Below are 20128 nucleotides of genomic sequence, written 5' to 3'. Positions count from 1 at the left end.
CAAGTTAGAAAGGAAGGAGTAAAACCTTCCCTATTTCTAGATGATATGATCCTATTTACAGAAAATCCTAAAAAAAATCCACAACAAAGCTTCCAGAGATAACAAATAAATTCAGCGAAGTGGCAGTGTACAAGACTGTGGTAGTTTGAAGCTGTTATGAACACCGGAAAAGGCCATGTTCTTTTAATCCATCTCTGTGGGTGCAGACCTGTTGTGGGTGGGACGTTTTGATTAGGTTGTTTCAATTGAGAGGTAACCCACCTCATTCAAGGTGGGCCCCAGTCCTCTACTGGAGTCTGTTATAAGAGGATAAAACACATACAGAAGCTAAGAGAGGTGAAATTGAGAGAAGCTCACAGAAGAAAGCTCCGGAGAAGCTGAGAACAAGGACGCACCCACAGAAGCTGAGAGGAAGCCGCTGAAACCAGCAGCAGGAAGCAGTGAAACCCAGGAGAGAAGGACCAGCAGACATCACCATGTGCCCTGCTATCTGATAGGGAGCCCAAGTTCACCAGTAACTGGTCTTCAGAGAAGGTATTGTCCTGTTGATGCCTTAATTTGGCTATTTTCACAGCCTTAGAATTGTAACTTGTAAGCCAGTAACTCCCCATTGTTAAAAGCCAATCCATTTCTGTTATATTGCATTTTGTCAGCTTTAGCAAACCAAAACAAAGACCAACACCCCCAAATCAGTGGAGTTTCTATACACAAACAGTGAACAATCAGAAGAAGAAATCAAGAAAAATATCCCATTCACAATGGCAACTAAAAGAATAAAATGTCCAGGAAGAATGGCTGCTAGTTAAAAAAAAAAACAAATGGAAAATAACAAGTGTTGGAGAGGATGTGGAGAAATAGGAACACTCATTCATTGCTGGTGGCGATGTAAAATGGTACAGCCACTCTGGAAGACATAAGGTGGTTCCTCAGAAAGCTAAGTATAGAACTTCCATATGACCCAGGAATCTCACTAGGTATATACCCAAAAGAACTGAAAGAACTGTGAATAATGCAGTGTTTATAGCAGCATTATTCACAGTTGCCGAAAGATGGAAGCAACCCAGTTGCCCATCAGCCGATGAGTGCTCTTTGCCCCCTTGTCAAAAATCAGTTGGCTATAAATGTGAGGGTTGATTTCTGAACTGTGCATTTGATTCCATTGGTCTATATGTCTTTTGCCAGCACCATGCTGTTTTGATTACTATGGCTTTGCAGTAAGTTTTAAGATGGGGAAGTGTGAGTCCTTCAAATTTGTTCTTCCTTTTCAAGATGTCTCTGGGTATTCCAAGCCTCTTACACTTTAATATAAATGTGATGATTAGCTTTTCCATTTCTGCAAAGAAGTTTTTTGGAGTTTTGATTGGGATTGCATTGACTACAAAATGCTTTGGGAAGAATTGACATCTTAACAATATTTGTCTCCCAATTCATGAACACAGAATGTTCTTCTATTTATTTAGGTCTTCACTGATTTATTTTAGCAATCTTTTGTAGTTTCTGTGTACAAGTCTTTTACATCCTTGGTTAAATTTTTTGCTAAATATTTGATTCTTTTAGTTGCTGATGCAAATGGATTTTTTTCCTTGATTTTTTCTTTCAGTTGTTCTTTACTAGTGTATAGAAACACTGCTGATTTTGGGGTGTTGATCTTGTACCCCATTACTTTACTGAATTCACTCATTAGTTCTAGGGACTTTGTTTTAGATTTTTCATGATTTTGGATGCCTTTTCTTTCTTTTTTGTTGCCTGTTTTGGCTAGAACTTCCATTTCAAATGTTGACTAGCAATGGTGAGAGTGAGCAGCCTTGCTTTTTTTTTTTTATTAAATTTTGTTGAGATTATTCACATACCATATAGGCATCCGAAGTGTACAGTCATTTGTTCATGGTACCATTATATAGTTGTGCATTCATCACCACAATTAATTTTTTTCAATATTAGAACATTTTCATTACTCCAGAAAAGAAATAAAAACAAAACTCAAATCCTCCCATACCCCTAACCCCCCCTCTGTTATTGACTCATAGTATTGGTATAGAACATTTGTTACTGTTGATGAAAGAATGTTAAAATACTACTAACTGTAGTACATAGTTTGTGATAGGTACATTTTTTCCCTATATACCCCTCTATTATTAACTACGAGTTATAGTGTCATACATTTATTCTAGTTCATGAAAGAAATTTCTAATATTTGTACAGTTAATCATGGACATTGTCTACCACAAGATTCACTGCATTATACATTCCCTTGTTTCAACCTCCAACTTTCCTTCTAGTGACATATGTGACTCTCAACTTCCACCCTTCCACCACATTCACACACCATTCAGCACCGTTAGTTATTTTCACAATAACGTGCTACCATAATCTCTGTCCATTTCCAAACACTTAGTTCAACCTAGTTAAACATTCTGCTCATGATAAGTAACCACTCCCCATTCTTTGGTCTCATTCTGTATCCTGGTAACCTATATTTCATGTCTGTGAATTTGCATATTATAATTAGGTCCTATCCATGTGATCATACAGTACTTGTCCTCCTGTGTCTGACCTACCGCATTCAATACAATGTCCTCAAGGATCATCCATCAAACCATTTTTTTTCTGAAGATGGTTTTGTTCATGCGCCGTACATTCCATCCTAAGTAAACAACCAGTGGTTCCCTGTATAATCATGTGATTATGCATTCACCACCACCACTGCTATCTATATAAGGATATTTCCATTTCTTCCACAAAGTAAGAGGAAGAGTCAAAAAAGGTAGAGAGGCAAAAGAAAAAGAAAGAAAGAAAGTGACAGCTAAAAAGCAACAACAGAAAAGATAAAGCACAATAAAAGTGTCAGACAACATCACCAATGGCAAGAATCCAATACCCCTCTCTTATATCTCTCTCTTACAGGCATTTAGCTTTGGTATATTGCTTTTATTACATTAAAGGAAGCATAATACAATGTTTCTGTTAACTATAGACTCTAGATTGCTTTGATTGTATGTTTTCCCCAATACCACCCCATTTTTAACACCTTGCAAAGTTGACATTCCTTTTTTCTCCCGCATGTAAAAACATTTGTACATTTTATCACAATCGTTGACCACTCTAGGTTTCATTAAGTTATACAGTCCCAGTATTTATCTTCCCTCTTTCCTTCTAATGACCCACATGCCCCTAACCTTCCTCTTTCAACCATACTCACAGTCATTTTTGTTCAGTGTACTTACATTGTTGTGCTGCCATCACCCAAAATTGTGCTCTGAACCTCTCATTCCTGTCTTTTCCTATCTGTCTGTAGTGCTCCCTTTAGTATTTCCTGTAGAGCAGGTATCTTGTTCACAAACTCTCTCATTGTCGGTTTGTCAGAGAATATTTTAAACTCTCCCTCATATTTTGAAGGACAGTTTTGCCAGATATAAAATTCTTGGTTTGTGGTTTTTCTCTTTCAGTATCTTAAGTATATCACACCACTGCCTTCTTGCCTCCATGGTTTCTACTGAGAAATCCACACATAGTCTTATCACGCTTCCCTTGTATGTGATGGATCGCTTTTCTCTTGCTGCTTTCAGGATTCTCTTTGTCTTTGACGTTTGATAATCTGATTGTTAGTATCTTGGTGTAGATCTGTTTTGTTTGGGGTACACTGTGCTTCTTGGGTCTGTGATTTTATGTGTTTCATAAGAGATGAGAAATTTTCAGTCATTATTTCTTCCATTATTGCTTCTGCCCCTTTTGCCTTCTCATCTCTTTCTGGGACACCTATGACATGTACATTCATGTGCTTCATGTTGTCATTCAGTTCCCTGCGATGTTGCTCATATGTTTCCATTCTTTTCCGTATCTGTTCTTTTGCATGTCAGATTTCAAAGGTGTCTTGTTTTCCAATTGCTGAATGTTTTCTTCTGCCTCTTGAAATCTGCTGTTGTATGTCTCCATTGTGTTTTTCATCTCTTGTGTTGTGCCTTTCATTTCCATAGTTTCTGCCAGGTGTTTTTTTCAAACTTTTGAGTTCTTCCTTGTGTTTGCCTGATGTTTTCTTTATCTCCTTCATCTCTTTTGCCATATCTTCCCTGAACTCATTGAATTGATTTAGCATACTTGTTTGAAGATCTTTAATTAGTTGTTTCAATTCCTGTATCTCAGTTTAAGTGTAAGTTTATTCCTTTGACTGGGCCATACCTTCGTTTTTCCTGGTGTGATTTATAGTTTTCTGTTGTCTAGGCATCTGGTCTCCTTGATTATCCCAATCAGATTTTCCCAGACCAGAACAGGCTCAGGTCTCAAAAGGGGGTATATTCAGAATCAGGTTTCCCTGAGGGTGTATCTTAGAAGATTGACAGACTTTCTTGTGAGGCCTCTAGCCACTGTCCTTTTCCTAACCTGCCCAGCAGGTGGCACCTGTCAGCCTGTCACTCCCCACTGGTATAAAGAGGTGCAGTCCCTTTAATTCTCAGTTTAAATCATTTCTGGTTTGATTGTTTGTTTTCTCCCAGGCCTTTGGGTCTGAGTTCTAAAGGTAGGGCAGGCACTTGGGCTGGGCCCCACCTCCCTCCTCTTGGGGAAGAGACACCCCCTAGGGAGTTATCTTCTGCACTTGAATTTCTCCTTTGCCTCTCTGACCCTGTTAACCACCCATGCCTGGGACAGAGCACTGAAAACTGAAAATGGCTGGGGCTTTCTCCACTGAGCCACTCAGATTGAGAGAGAAAAAAAGGGGAAAGAAAGCCCCTTTTCAGAGCCAGTCCTGGCCCCACCCAGTTTTGCCTGTTGGCCAGAGACAGCACCCGGTCTTCTGCACTCCCCCTCATGGGACACAGGCTACCTGCAACTCTCCAAGCACAGCCGTCTCCAAGAGCTCTGCTGTCTTTCCTCCATCAGTCCCACGTCTTCTCCACCAGGAGCAACCTCAGGGAACTTTGCTGCTTGTTAGGGATTTGTCTGGGTTTGAAGCTTGTATTCAGCAGTCCACATTTGTTATTAATTAAAACCCCAGTTGGAGCTAGGTTGAGCTATATTTGCTTGCTCCCTGCAGGGACTGCTGGTTTCTCATAGAGCGGGGTTTTGCAGCTCAGCCTGCCGTGGGGGGACGGGGCTCCTGGCACAGTTCTGCAGTTTTTACTTACAGCTTTTATGCTGTGATCTTAGCCACTCCACCAATTCCAGGCTGGTGTACAATGTGTGGACAGTCATGGCTGTCCCCCAGCAGTTGTTCCACACTCTTTATTAGTTGTTCCTGGCTATTTAGCCTCATCTTTTCCTGATCCTAGTGAGAAAGCTTTATCTTTCACCATTAAATATGATGTTAGCTGTGGGTTTTTCATAAACGTGCTTTGTCATGTTGGGAAGTTTTCTTCTATTCCTAAGCTTCTAAGTGTTTTTATCAAGAAAAGTTGCTGGATATTATCAAATGCCTTTTCTGCATCAAAAAATCGTGTGTTTTTCCCTTTCATTCTGCTAATGTGGTGTATTACATTAATTGATTTTCTTATGTTGAACCACCCTGTATACCTCATTTAATCACAGTTTATCATGGTGTATAATTTTTGTAATGTGCCATTGGATTCAGTTTCCTAATATTTTGTAGAGGATATTTGCATCTATATTCATAAGAGATACTTGTCTATAATTTTCTTTTCTCGTGGTATCTCTATCTGACTTTGGTATGAGGGTGATTTTGGCCTCATAGAATGAATTAGGGAGTGTTGTCCTCAGTTTTTTGAAATTTTGAGCAGGATTTGTGTCAATTCTTCTTGGAATGCTTGATAAAATCCCCCTGTGAAGCTACCTGTTCCCAAGCTTTTCTTTGCTGTCAAGTTTTTGAGTACTGATTCAGTCTCCTTACTGGTAATTGGTTTATTGAGCTCTTCTATTTCTTCTTGAGTCAGTGTAGTTAGTTTGTGAGTTTCTAGGAATTTGTCCATTTCATTTAGGTTATCTATTCTGTTGGTGTACAGTTGTTCATGGTGCTTTTTATTTCAGTGAGGTTGGTGGTAATGTTCCCGTTTTCATTTGTGATTTTAGTCATTTGTGTCCTCTCCCTCTTTTTCTTTGTCATTTTAGGTAAAGGTTTGCTAATTTTATTGATCTTTTCAAAGAATCAGCTTTTGGTTTCTATTTCCTTTATAATCCCCTCTTTATCTTTATTTCCTTCTTCTGCTTGCTTTTAGTTTGCTCTTCTTTTTTTAGTTCTTCCAGTTTTGAAGTTAGGCTTCTGATTTGAAATCTTTTTTTTTTTTTAATATAAGCATTTAGAGTTACAAATTTCCCTCTCAGCACTGCCTTTGCTGCATCTCATTAGTTTTGTTATGTTGTATTTCCATTTTCTTTTGCCTGGTGATATTTCCTAATTTCCCTAGTGATTTGCTCTAACCCATTGGTTGTTTAAGAGCATGTTGTTTAATTTCCACATTTTTGGAATTTTCTATCTTTTCCTCTGTTTATTGATATCTAGCTTTATTTCATTGTATTATTTTAATGTTTTTAAATTTATTGAGACTTTTTTATGACCTAAGATATGATCCTGGAGAATGATTCTGGAGAATGATCCATGTGCACTTGAGTAGAATGTGTGTTCTCTTATTTCTGGCTGAAGTGTTCTACATGTCTGTTAGGTTTAGTTGGTTTTGAGTATCATCCAAGTCTTCTATTTCCTTGTTGATCTTCTCCCTAGATGTTTTATACATTATGGAAAGTGATATATTAAAGTCTCCTACTAGTAATGTTAAACCATCAATTTCTCCCTTCAAATCCATCAGTATTTGCCTTATATATTTTGGGGCTCTGCTGTTGCCTATATATTAATAATTATTACATCTTGTTGTTGAATTGATCCCTTTAGTAGTATGTAGTGATCATCTTTGTTCCTTACAACTGTTTTTTTTTACTTAAAGTCTATTTTATCTGATACTGGTATAGCTACCCCAGCTCTCTTTTGTTTACTATTTCAGTGGTATTTATTTTTCATCCTTTCTCTTTCAGCCTACTTATGTCTTTGAATTTGAGGTGACTCTCTTGTAGACAGCATATACTTGGTTCATGTTTTTTTTGTTTGTTTTTGTTTTTTTTTTTAATCCATTCTGCCAATCTCTGCCTTTTGACATGAAAATTTATTCCATTTACATTTAAGGTCACTATTAATAGTACAAGACTTTCTTCTTCCATTTTGCTATTTAGTCTGTGTACGTCTTAACACCTGTTGGTCTCTCAATTCTTCCATTAATGCCTACTTTCATATTTGTTTGATTTTTTGGATTGTACCATATTGAGTGCCTTCTCATTTTTATCTGGATATATTTGTCATATATTTACCTTGCGGTTACCATGGGGCTAAAAGTTAACATCCTAAATATAGGACAATCATAACTGGTTTGAAACCAGGTTGACTCCATATATCCTTCTGTCCCCCAGACATTTTTGTACTTGTTACAAATTATATTTTGTATATTGCATGTCCAAAACCGTAGGTTTATCATTACTTTTTATACATTTGCACTTTAGCATCTGTAGGGAGTAAGAAGTGGAGTGACATACAAAAAATTAATATAATAGTATTGTTATTTATAATTGCCCAAATGGATACCATTGCCAGAGGTCTTTATTTCTTTTTGCTATTTTGATCCCCTCTAGTGTCCTTTCCTTTCAGTCTAAAGAACTCTCTTTAGCTTGTAGGGAGGTCTAGTGGTGATGAACTCCCTCAGCTTTTGTTTATCTGGGAATATCTTAATCTCGCCTTCATTTTTTTGAAAGAAAATTTCCCTAGATATAAAATTCTTGGTTGGCAATTGTTTTCTCTCAGCACTTTAGTATTTCGGCACACTGCCTGCCCTCTTGCCACCATGGTTTCTGATAAATCAGCACTTAATTTAATTGGGACTTCCTTGTACATAACAAGTTGCTTTTTTCCTGCAGCTTTCAGATTTTTCTCCTTGTCCTTTGCATTAAACAGTTTGATCAATGTTTGCATATTTTTCTTTAATTTTATCCAGTTTGGTGTTCTCTTGTTTTCTCGGATATGCTTATTCATTTCTTTTGCTAAGTTTGGGAAGTTTTATGTCATTATTTCTTAGAATATTCCTTGTGCCCCTTTCTCACTTTCTTTGTCTCTGGGACCCCTATATTGTTTTAATAATTCTTTTTTCTTTCTCCTCCTCAGCCTGACTCATTTCAAGAGTCTTGTGTTCAAGTTCACTGATTCTTTCTTCTCCCAGCTCCAGTCTGCTCTTAAAACCCTCCTGGGCATTTTTCATTTCAGTTATTGTGGTCTTCAGCTCCAGTAGTTCTGTTTGGTTCCTTTTTAAAATTTCTGCCTCTTTAGTTAGATTCTCATATTGTTTATTCATTGTTTTCCTGATATCTGTCAGTTCTTTGTGTTTTCCTGCATCTCCTTGAGGATATTATAGATCATTTTTTAATGTGTTTATCTGATATGTTTACAGTCTGGTCTTCTTCGTTGATGTTTTCTGGATTTTGTCCTCTCCTTTTGGATGGGCCATCATTCCTATTTCTTTGTTAGTCTTGTAATCTTTTTTGCACACTGTACATTTTAATATTTTAAAATGTTAACTATGGGGTTTATTCTGTAGGCTGTCTCTGTCTTAAGTTTGTAGCATGGTGATAGGTCAGAGATTGCCTTGAATCTCTTCCTTGATTGTCCAGTCAGGATGATCAACCCAAGATGAATGCCAAGTTCAGGGTCTGTCTTTTCTGGATCTGTGTCTTATCTGGGTCTTGTGCTTTCTAATAGCCTTAGAAGATCCCCTGTTTACAGGAGTTTGAATGCCCCATGTACTTCCCAGGAGTAGACCTTCTCCCCTTCCTGGGTGTTCCACAGCTGGACTTAAAGCCCGTAAACCTTCACCCCAGGCCACCCCCCTCAGCTGTTTCTTGCACTTCTTTCATTGTTGTAAGCTGCTTTTCCCCGGTGAGCACCTTCTTGAAGGGGTGGCATGCTCGAGAGGAGTTTCCCAAGTCAGTCTTTCCTACCGGGAAAAAACCCAGGGACCTCCAAAGGGATTGCTGGCTGGCTGGCTCCACACTGTCTTGGGGAAGGATGGGAGGGGTACCAAGAAGGGTACCAGGAGTTTCCCCCATGGCTCCCCAAAGCTGCGCCTTCTTGATCTGCTCAGCAAATGTGGCCTTTCAGCTGACCACTGCAGCTCTTCCATGGGGCAGGTTGGAACATCGACTGCTGTCAGAGCCGGGTCCCCATTGATCCAAAGTAGATAATTAAAAGCCTGATCAGCGAACAGCCCGTGCCCACTCTGGTTTGCGTTGCAGTGGAATTTTATGACCCTTTCTGGCACCAGCAAGCTGTGCCGGGTTCCGGGCCCCACTGTTACTTGCCTCGGGTGGGGACTGAGCGACAGTAACCACTGCGTACGGGGAGAAGTGTAGTGGTATTTGCTATAATATTCTGGCCTCTTCCTCCCGTGCTTCCCTGGATGCTATACGGTGTCCTACTAGAACCTGAGTTTTGAAAAAGTTGTTTCAGACAGTTCCCGCCTATGTAATAGTTGTTCTGGTGGAGGGACTGATTCCTGGAGCTTCCTACTTCATCATCTTCCCATAATCCTTTTTCAGGAGGACCCAAAAGAGAAGAAAAACAAACATACAAAAACCAAAACAAAACAACTTTCATCCCTGCTTTTGCCCCTTAATAAGCACAAATTGTAATTATTTGTATGATGGAGTGTAATGTGCTTAGAGGATTTACTTGTTCTTTTATTAACATGAAATCATAATTTCTCAATTGTGAATTAAAATACAATGTGTTCCCTTCCTCAACATGCAATTAAGGCACATTGGAAATTGCTTTAAGTACCCTGGAATTTCTCCAGTGTTATTAAATATTTTATTCTTTGATCTTTGAATTCTGGAATTATTTTTAGCTACATCAATTACTTAACCTAGGTATGTAATTGAGTTACAAATTGGATTGCTTTTCCCAATTTAAAATCATTTCCAAATGGGATTTTTTCCCTCTGAATTTAGATAGCAATCTTAAATCTCCTTTAACATCAGTGGGAATTATAAAACAAATATATTTATTTGTACATTTGTGGTTACTACATTTCATTGCAATAAAACATTTCTTCCTTCCAAAGAAGAATATTGTGAGAATTTATGTAGAATTGAAGTAGTTTTTTAATGAAAGAAAAATAGCATATATTGGAAAAAAATTGCTTTCCCCTCTTGTGTTGTCATTGCCAGTCATTGATAACTGTGTTTAATCCCATCCCTTCGATGGTCATTGGACTCAGAAATAATCCTAAACATCACAGAATGTTAGAACTAGACATGCCTTTGCAGACCCAGGGATGAAGGCATGCACCCTTAGGGCCCTGCTCCCCTCCCAGAGCAGGGCACGTCCCCCCCCACAACCACCACCACCACTACCACCGTCTTCCTGCTTCTGAGGTTTGGCTGCCCACAGCCACATAATGACAGCCAGTCACCCCCACCCCAGGCACTGGGCCAGAATCTTTCTTTTAAGAAATGTTATTTTCTTATTTTCATGGAAACCCAGAGGACATCACAACAGGACTTAGCGAAGTGCGGTTGCCACTTCAGCTGTATTTGACTCCTGTTCAGTCTGGTGTCCCGGTGAGTCAGGGCAAGAATCAGTAACAGAGATCCATGAAACAGAGAAGCATTATGTTATGAATAGGAAAAAACATAGGACTGGGACCTTTTCCCAGTTGTCTTTATATGGACTGCAAACTTTAGTTTTTAGAGGTAGATTTCATTTACATTTATAAATCAAGTCTCACTAATTATTTTATGTATCTCTCAAACATAATGTTCAAAAGTTTGTAACGTATTTTCAATTTATTAGAACAGTGTCATTGTTAACAGTTTGTCATCATCAGGTTATATTTGGAAATTTGGTGCTGAGCCGGGTGGGAGGGTTAAGAGATTTTCTAGGCCCCTCAGCCCTGTGCCTCACCCCGAAGGGCTTGTGGGCTGGAGGGGGGAGAGAAATGCGGTCATCTGTGTCTTGGCTGCAGGCTGGAAGATGATGGGAGCTTGATTGTTAGAGCCAGCCATTTGCCACCTTCATCTATGGCAGCCCACAAGAGGGAAGGACTGGTGTTTATTCATAGAGGATGTGGGATTTGACCTGGACTGGGAAGGACAGGAGGAAGGAGAACTTACAGAGAGGTTGGGGTGGAACATTCCTGGTCACAGAGAGCCCTTGCTTGTGCTTAGATCCATGGGGTAAGAATGGGGGGTGGGGGGGCGGGGGAATGGCAGCCAGTGTATTGAGCAAAAGACTTAAGTGTCCTGAATTTGCAAAAGGGATTAGTAATAATACCTATCTCCGAGGGTGTCCTGTCCTGAGGATGAAAATAGGACAGTTTTATTAGCAGAAAAAATTCACAAAAGGCTGAAGAAATCAGTGAAGAGACTGCATTCAGAGAAGTTTGGCCTAAAGGGGCAAAGGGGATTCTTGCCTGAAGGGGAGACAACTTCTAAAGAGGGTTTCCTGCTCCTGGAGGGGTTTGGAGCTGTTTGAAGCTTGTTTATTGCCTAAAAGGGCCACTGAGGGTTGGGGTGGAGGGGGGTTCATATCTGATCTAAGACAGTGGATAACTGCTAACTCGTGATCCCACAGGATGGGATAGCCTTGGGAGAAGGAATAAGCTTACTTCTTTCTCAGCCTGGAGAAAAGGAAAAATTGACACTTAGGTAATGAGGTGGCATCACCTTTATCTTCTCCCAGTAGACAGTGAGTTAGTGAAAATCAGGTTTTAGGTATAAGGCAAATTATTAAAATTAACAGCTATTGTGGGGAATGGCTTGGAAATGAACCAGGGGTGAAGAAGGCTTGGGCTTCAGTGTGGAGCCCTGAGGAGTGAGCAAGGTGTGGGGAGCAGGGCCGGACCCCTATTTCCTTAAAGAACCCGAATCTTCACTACTTGGAATGAACAGACTGATGTTTTCCTTAAGTAAACTTCCTGAAACATCCTCATCTGAGACTGCCTCCTTCTACAGAGGCCAGCTGCTGGGCATTGGCTTTGTTGAGCCTTGGGCTTGGTGAAATCACTTAACCTCTTCCTAATTTCATAAAAAATGAGGATCCTGATGTTGCTCACTCTGTGCTTTTATCGTAAGCATGCTTTTTTCTGTGTGTTATTTCTTTGGTTTCTGACAGTCTGGTGCTCTGATTTGATCTTAGTTGCCTTCATGAATAATTTTCTCTAACTTGTGAGATCGGCTTCTTTCCAGATGCACAGACAAGCCCAAAAGAAGGAAACAGAGAAGTACTGTGATTAGCTTTTCACCAAAATTGTCGCCATTAGTTGTTCTTATTTCTTTTGGGTTACATTTCTGCTTTTGAACACTAGGTGGGACTAAGAGATGACTTGTTTTATACTAGTAGCAGAAAGGATTTCACAGCCTTCCGGCTTTTCCATGAAATGTTGTTTGCTTGTTAGAGAGTTTCCCCCGTATATTTATCTTCTCTATTGAGATGGCTTCATTGTTTATTTTCAGTAGTGGCTTTTATCAATATTTAGAAATGATTAAAACCTTATACAAGAATCAGAAGGTTCAGAATGAGTGTCCATTCTATGTCACAATATTTTCTTTAATGGCAATTTATGGGAGTCTGGCAAATAATTTAAAAGCTACTCCATGGTTTTATTAGATGGAGGATAAAAAAAAATTCAAACAAATGTTACCTATTTGCTATTTTTTTCTCTTTTAATGACATTCTATATGGATTAACCCTTTTCCCTAAAATAAAGGCAATGCATCATTAGTAATAGTCTGTAACCAAAATGATGATCTAAGAAAAGCTTCGTATACCTGGAAATAGAGCCACCCAGCTCCATTATACAATTTATAACAGAATGCATCTTAAGTAATTGTGTACTAAAATACATTTTATGAAAATATATGTTGTAAACAATGTGCTGATTGCTGTTTGAAGTTAGCATTGACCTACTCATGTTTGGATTCCTTTCAGTGTTTCTAAAATAATGCCTTACACACACAACCCTAATATAGATTAAGGGAAAAAAATAGTGTAGGGAAGAGTGGGTAGGAGATAACAAGCAATTAAAGGAATAAAGAGCAAAACCTTTAACTCTAAAGTTAAAGGTATTTTTTTTTGCTGAAATAAGTTCTGAGAAAATCAGCATTAAAATGAAGTTACATCAGCTCACTGTGTGTTACTCTGTAGAGCTGCTGACTTTGAAAGGTTGGTTTAGAAAGTGGTGACTCTCATTCACTTACACATTTCTTGGAAAGTTCTTTGTTTTTCACTACTCATAAGACTTCTTTATTCACCAGAAACTCCAACCACAGTTACCTTCTGGGCTTCCTGCCTTTTAATTTCCCATCTAGACAGCTGTGATGAGATTTCCTGATCTCCCAGGAGAGACTCAACAGACGTGCTTAGTAGAGTAAGACTCGATTTGTCAGCCTCTTCTAGAAGGCCACCATCTCCCAAAATGTGTTCTACAGAGCACTGGTATCCCACATGGTGGTAATAGTTTTCCTACCAAAACAACGTTTCATAATCAAATATCTTTAGGAAAGGCTAGATTAAATAATTTGAATATGGTGGGATTTCAGTATAACTTAACAGTCTTTGATGTATTATTGATGTGTATGATAAGGTATAGTAAGCTGTGTTTTCCTGAAATTTTTTGATTATAGAACTTGTTTTTTTTTTTTTAACTTCAGCATGCTGTTACCCTGGGGTACATAGATTGGGAAATGCTCTAAAGTCAACTTTTTTTGTTGTTGTTGTTTTAAGATTTTAATTATATGGTCTATCTCTAGGTGTCTATATATTTCAAAATACCATTATAACTACTGTCTTATAACTACAGCATCCACTTCCTTCTGTTGTGCTTACTTGGCAAAATCTCAACCTCGTGTTGATTCCAGTGCCTACTCTGCCTGTACTCAAGTAGTTGACTATTGCTGAGGAAAGATGCACAGCACGCTGGCTCAGCCAGCTTCACCTCCGTGACTTCTCACCTCCAGTGGGTGCTCAGTCCTGCTCCATGATCCTACTACCGTCTCCTGGTCTGTTCTTGCAGGCCACCAGATTTCACACTGCCCCTTTTTCTCAAACATCTCATACTATTCCCAGCCTCCCACTCAGCTGACTATCCTGCTTCCTGTTTCAGTGGGGTAGGGGGAGGCGTTAGAAGAGACTTGGGCATGCTGACCCCACCGTCCTGATCTGGGCCATGGGCAGCATCTTCTCTGAAACTGAAGCTGCCCCTGCTCCTGCCCTAGGGAGCCCTGCTCTCTCATGCACTGGATCCCAAGCCCTCCCATCGATGCAGTGCTCTCTTCTGCATCAGCCAGTCTTCTCTGTCTGTTGAATCACTCCTACAAGCAAACAGAAGTGAGAAGGGAGTTTTGTTTGTTTGATTCCTGTTGTATCCCAAGTGCTGAGAACACTGCCCTGCATGTGGCAGCTTCTCAGCATATCTTTCTTGAATAAATGAGATAATGTTTCCCACCTTTTTCAACCTTTTATTTTGAACTAATTCTAGACATAAAGAAAATTTAATTGTTTTATTGAGTTATGCACATACCATACAATCATCCATGGTGTACAAATCAGCTGTTCACAGTACCATCATATAGTTGTGCCTTCATCACCCCAATCCATTTTTGAACATTTTCTTTACACCATAAAGAATAAAAATAAGAATAAAAAACAAAAGTAAAAAAGAACACCCAAATCATCCTCCCCATCCTACCCCAGTCTTCATTTAGTCCCTGTCCCCATTTTTCTACTCATCCATCAATAACACTGGGTAAAGGGAGTGCCATTCACACTTAACCCCCTCCTTAATCCCCAACTTCACCAAAATAGTTCTTGTCACAGATATCGGTGGTCTTCACATTGATGAATCCAAGGATCAGTTCTTATTCCTTCTTGCATTTGACCTCTCTGCTGCATTTGACTCCATTTCTTTCTTTCTTTTTTTTTTCTCTTAACTCACTTGTCATTCCTTCTTGGACTTCTTTGCCTCCTACTTCTTCTGTTCTCTTTCTCCTCTCTCTCACTCTTCCCATGGCTTTAAACACATTTCAAATGCTGTTGACTCCCAAATATGTTTTGTCAGCCCTGATTTCACCCCTGAACTCCAGATTTTTATATCTCATTATCTATTTGACACGTTTAACTATTAAACATAATGAAGTTAACAAAACTCTTAATTCACCACTTGAAACCCCATAGTCTATGCCTTCTCAGAAAATGGCAACCCCATTCTTCAAATTTTGGATTATCCTTAACTTCTTTACTTTCACTTATGCTCTATTTCAAATCTAGAGTAAATCCTGTTGGCTCTGCTTTCAAAATCTATATCTAAACCTCTTTAACTATTGCATTAGCCTTCTACCGACTCCTTCTCTTGCTCCCAGTATGGTTTATTGTCTGCATAACAGTCAGACGAATCCTTTAAAACATCTGTCAGATTATGTCACTTCTCTGCCTAGAACTCTCCACAGTAATGTTCTAGTTCACTCTGAGGGAAATCTAGAATTTTACTCTGCCCTCAAGGCCCTTCCTTTCCCACAGCATTTCCTGTTGTTGTTTGCTTCACTCAGTCTATACCTTCTTATTCCTGACGTGGTCCTACTATGCTCCCACCTCATTACGTTCACACTTGCTGTCCGCTCTGCCTGGGCTGGTTTCCCCTCATGTATCTGCGTGGCTCATTTCATCACTTTATTCACATCAGGTCTCTGCTCAAACTTACCCTTATCTGAAAGACCATCTTTACTCAGCTGTATGAAGTGGTGCCCCCTCTCCCTTAACTCCTTTGTTCTGCTTCATTTATCTGCATAGCATTATGCCGTTTTGTTTGTTTGTTTATTTATTGCCTGTATCTTCCCACTGAATGTAAGTTCACAAAGGCAGAAACTGTGCATATGCTTTATTTGCTCCTCTATCCTCTGCATATCCCAGGGCCTGGCACATCATAGGCACTCAGTATTTGAATGAATGGATGAATGAATGAATGAATGAATGGAACATGTGGTATATTGAGATGGGGAATACTTAGAGCAAGTTTGGTGAGGAGTAGAGCACCAGATGCTTATCAGATACTCATGCTGGAAAAATACATGGTTGACTGAAATAAAGATGACAGAGATAAGAAGGAGGTGAGGAAGAAAAGAACTTCCACTTAATACCTGGCCTTTGCCTTCTGATGGGTGATAAACATAATATGTTTGTTTTCCGCTTTTGCACATCTGTGCTTTGCTGAAATCATTTTAGCTTGCCTGTGTAAATAGTTTATTTTTCTATGTCTTTCTATGCAGGTAGATCCTGCATTTTAATGGTGTTTGAATTTTGCGTATTTAAATTTACAGAACATAAAATATTTTGGGGGGAAAGAAATATATTTATAAAGTACAAAATATTTTGGGGGTTGCCTGGTGCCAACCCCTTATGACATTTACTTAATAAAAATTGGCTTTGCATTAACATTAGATGAATGGAAGATCCTTTAGTTCAGTGATGTTTTGGCAATTTTTTTTTTCCAAATGAGACTGATTGTAATAAGCAACTTTGTATAAGATGTTCACCATCTCTAATTAATCTCTTTTACCTTTATTAGCATTAGAGTTTTCCTGATAATTAGAAATTTTTAATTTATTTAATCTACAGGTGTGAAGCATCTAGTCCACATATTCATCCAGTTGGTTGGTGTAAAGAACATAGAAGAACCCTTATTACTCCACCAGGTTTGTGTTTCTTATGTGTCTAATATTATCAAATACTTGGGAGTCAGCAAACTTCTTCTGTAAAGGACCAGATAGAAAAGATTTTAGGCTGCGCAGGCCCTAACGTCTTTGTTGCACCTACTCCGCTCAGTAATTATAGTGCTAAAGCAGCCATAGAGAACCGCGTAAATGAACGAGCATAGCTGTGTTCCATTAAAACTGTTTAGAAAACTGGTGGCTGGCTCATACTCTGTAGTTTCCTGAACCCTTCTGTGCCTTAAATTTTATGAGGTACTGGCTGAGTCCATAACAGAGCCTCCAATTTTGCCTTCTTTGGAATAAGAAGTTACAAGAGTCTTTCATTTCTCAACTTCAAATTCATTTTATAGTCTTAACTGGTGTACGTTTACATGTATTGCATGACCAAAGAAGTGCATTGTCCAAATCTTTGACCTGTTTAGAACAATGGGTATTACAGGAGACAGTATTTGTGGATGGAACATTGACTACATGTGCTAAGACTAGTTCTGGCAAAAATCAATGGTGTTCACAAGTGAGAACTTGAGAACTTGAAGCTTTAAATTTTTCATCTCCACTAAAACTCATACATTCTCTTTCCCTTCTTCTGTTGTGATTCTTGGTTCCAAAATAGATGTTGTACCTTTGTGTTCTAGTACCTCTGTGTTCTCTGAAGTTCGTAGGCACTTCAGCTACCTGTCCCCAGCCCTAGAGCCTTTTCAGCTTGTTCACTCTCTCTTTGACAGGGAACAGTATAACTGCTGATCGTCTCTTTGTTTTCTGCCATTTTGATGATTCTCAAGTGCTGGAGAACAGACAGATTCTGTGGCTCCATCATAATCCATACATTGTCTTTTTGAGCTTATCACTACTTAGGGTGCCATGACTACTACCGATATGAAAGGGCAAGGTCACCAGCTAGCATAAAGCATCACTGCATTGTAGGTGGTTGCTCAGGGGATGCTTAATGTTGAGTAATGAAGACTATTTATCACAGGAAAAGGACAAGAGATTTAAGCTCCTCACTCCTTGATTTACTAAGAGTTGTCTTGTGGATGTAGCCTGCAGTGTGTTGGAGCTTCAAATACTTTTTGCATTCCATTCTAACAGCTGGTTCTGTGCATAGGCTGGTCCCCCAGTTCTCTGCTACAGTGTTTGGGTTAGAGTGCAGCATTTTTTACCTACTCAGAGGACCACCCATTCCTCTGTGGGCTTGGCTAAGTCTGTTCCCCTTTCTGAGTTTTCTGGTAGGTTAAAGAGAGAAAAACATCTGTCTTGACTAACTAACAGCGCTGTGTTGGAGACCCAAGAGCATTTCCGTAAGCCATTCCGGACTAAGCAAAGGCAACACATCGTTGTTAATGGTTTTGTGGGGTGTGGGTGCTGCACCCAGGGCAAGGGGCCTGATTTCCAGTGCTCTGCCCACCTGCTTCCTGAGGCTCCCCCAGAGCCCAAGGCAGTGAGTGCGGAGTGCATAGCTCCCTCTTGCATAGTTCCGTCTGCCATTTTCACCATCTCAGCTGCTGTGAGGATCCCGATAGATTTCTCAATTTGATAATGATCCTTTTTTCCCCTTAGCCGCATTTTTGGCCATAACCAGAGATCTGGTGAATCCACAAAGAAACCAGTGAACAGCAGATTCCTGGTTATGTCTTCACCGTACCACGTTAGATACCCGGGAAGGGTGGGGTGAGGCGTTATTGCTGACTTAACGTGAGACAGTCCAACCGAATCATCTGTCTTCTATCGTGGATTTTTATGATTCAAAAGAAGGGAAAACACATAGCTTTTTGACAAATTAAAAAAAATATAAAATTGCATGATAAAAAGTGCCAAGTAATGGGGCTGATGAGCTGGGCCGTGCTGGTGTGTTTTCTTGGCTCCATGAGGAGAAAGATGCCTTTGTCTGGTTCCCTCACATGGCTCCTTGTTCTTGGCTCCTGTTCTCTGTCCACTACGGGCAGATTCCTGGCTCGATCTCTCGTCTCCTGTCCGAAAAGAAGGGATCCTAATCACCCAGTCTCCCTCGGCGTCCGCCCTTCTCGCAACCACCACTTCCTGGGCCAGCCCTGGAGCAGCCCCACTGGCCACCACCATCCTCATTTTCTCACTAAACCCACAGCACATCAAAATGCTTACATGTCTTTTAGAATTAGTTTTATTTTGAATTATCCACATTATTCATCAATGCAGGATTGTTTTTAAAAGCCTAGAGTGAAAGTAGAGATAACCACTATTATCCCTATTAATAGTGTAATAGTTTGTCATTGTGTCTTTCCAGAAAAAAACCATTAGCATCTAGGTATACACACATACATGCTTACACAATCAGTTTTATTTAGTAGAATGTTTTGGTTTAAATTACTTAAATTGCACAGATTAGGTTCCTAAAGAATAGGTCGTAAAATGTTTGTAGACATGGATATACGTTTGCCTGTTTACTTTCGGAAAAAGTTGATTTTGAAACAGTGTAAAATGTACAGAAAAGTTTCAGAAATGGTACAAAACTCCTCTATACCCTTGACCCAGAGACCTTTTCAAGTTGTGTCAGTTGTCCCAGTGATGTCATTTATAGCAAAGGAATCTGGTCCAGGATCAAACACTGGCTCAGCTATCGTGGCCCCCTTGCTGCTGCAGTTAGACCTTTCCTGGCTTTCATGACCTCAGGATTTTTGAAGATTACAGACTAGTCATTTTGTAGACTGTTACTCAATTTGGTAGGATTGATAAATATCCCAGAATCAGTGCTGTGTCCTCACTGCATCCTCTCAGGTGGAACATGGTATCAGTTTATCTCTTTACTGATTGATTTTTTCTGGTTGATCAGGGTGATATTTGCCATGTTTCTCCACTATATAGTTTGGAGTTTTTTTCTCTGTGATTAATAACTATTTTTTGGAGCAGTACTGTGAAATTGTATAAATATCCCATACCTCATCCCAATTTAACTCACTGTGTTTAGTATCTATTGATGTTTCATGTGTGAATTAATTATTACTCTGAAAAATGGTAATTTTTCTAATTCCGGCGTTCCTTCTACATTTATTAGTTGACATTCTTCCCATTTATTCATTCAGTTAATTTATTTATGTCAGCTTGGACTCATAGAATCCTTTCATTGATTACTAGCATTATGTATTTTTATGTGTAGATTTTTCAGATTTGGACAGCGGGAACCACTGTAAACTGGTTTCTTTGTACTTTTTACATGTTCTCACCAGTTTTTGAGAACTTCCCACTTTCTGGCACAACCAGGCCTTATCTTGGTCTTTCCCTGACGTCAGCCCTCTCGTCAGGCAGTTCGCTAAGGATCCACGGTGCTTTAGTGGAGGATGATAATTTATAAACCAAGATCTGAGCACTAGGTGTCCATGTTGCTACTGGAGCATTGCTGCCTCCAGCCCTC

The 20128-nt window shown here is 39.5% G+C and overlaps 1 protein-coding gene across 4 annotated transcripts in view; it reads left to right on the top strand.

Moving 5' to 3' along the window:
• Positions 1-20128, top strand: part of L3MBTL3 (L3MBTL histone methyl-lysine binding protein 3) — a 135557-nt gene that overhangs the window by 52904 nt on the left and 62525 nt on the right. For all 4 annotated transcript variants that reach the window (XM_037844221.1, XM_037844218.1, XM_037844220.1 and 1 more), the window contains one exon: positions 16649-16725. In XM_037844221.1, coding sequence (XP_037700149.1) covers positions 16649-16725 — 77 coding nt within the window. The remainder of the gene's footprint in view (positions 1-16648; positions 16726-20128) is intronic.

Source organism: Choloepus didactylus, chromosome 7 (genome assembly GCF_015220235.1).
Source record: "Choloepus didactylus isolate mChoDid1 chromosome 7, mChoDid1.pri, whole genome shotgun sequence".
Lineage (NCBI taxonomy): Eukaryota > Metazoa > Chordata > Mammalia > Pilosa > Megalonychidae > Choloepus > Choloepus didactylus.
The sequence above is the reverse complement of the archived record's forward strand: the minus strand, read 5'-3'. Positions and strand labels throughout refer to the sequence as shown.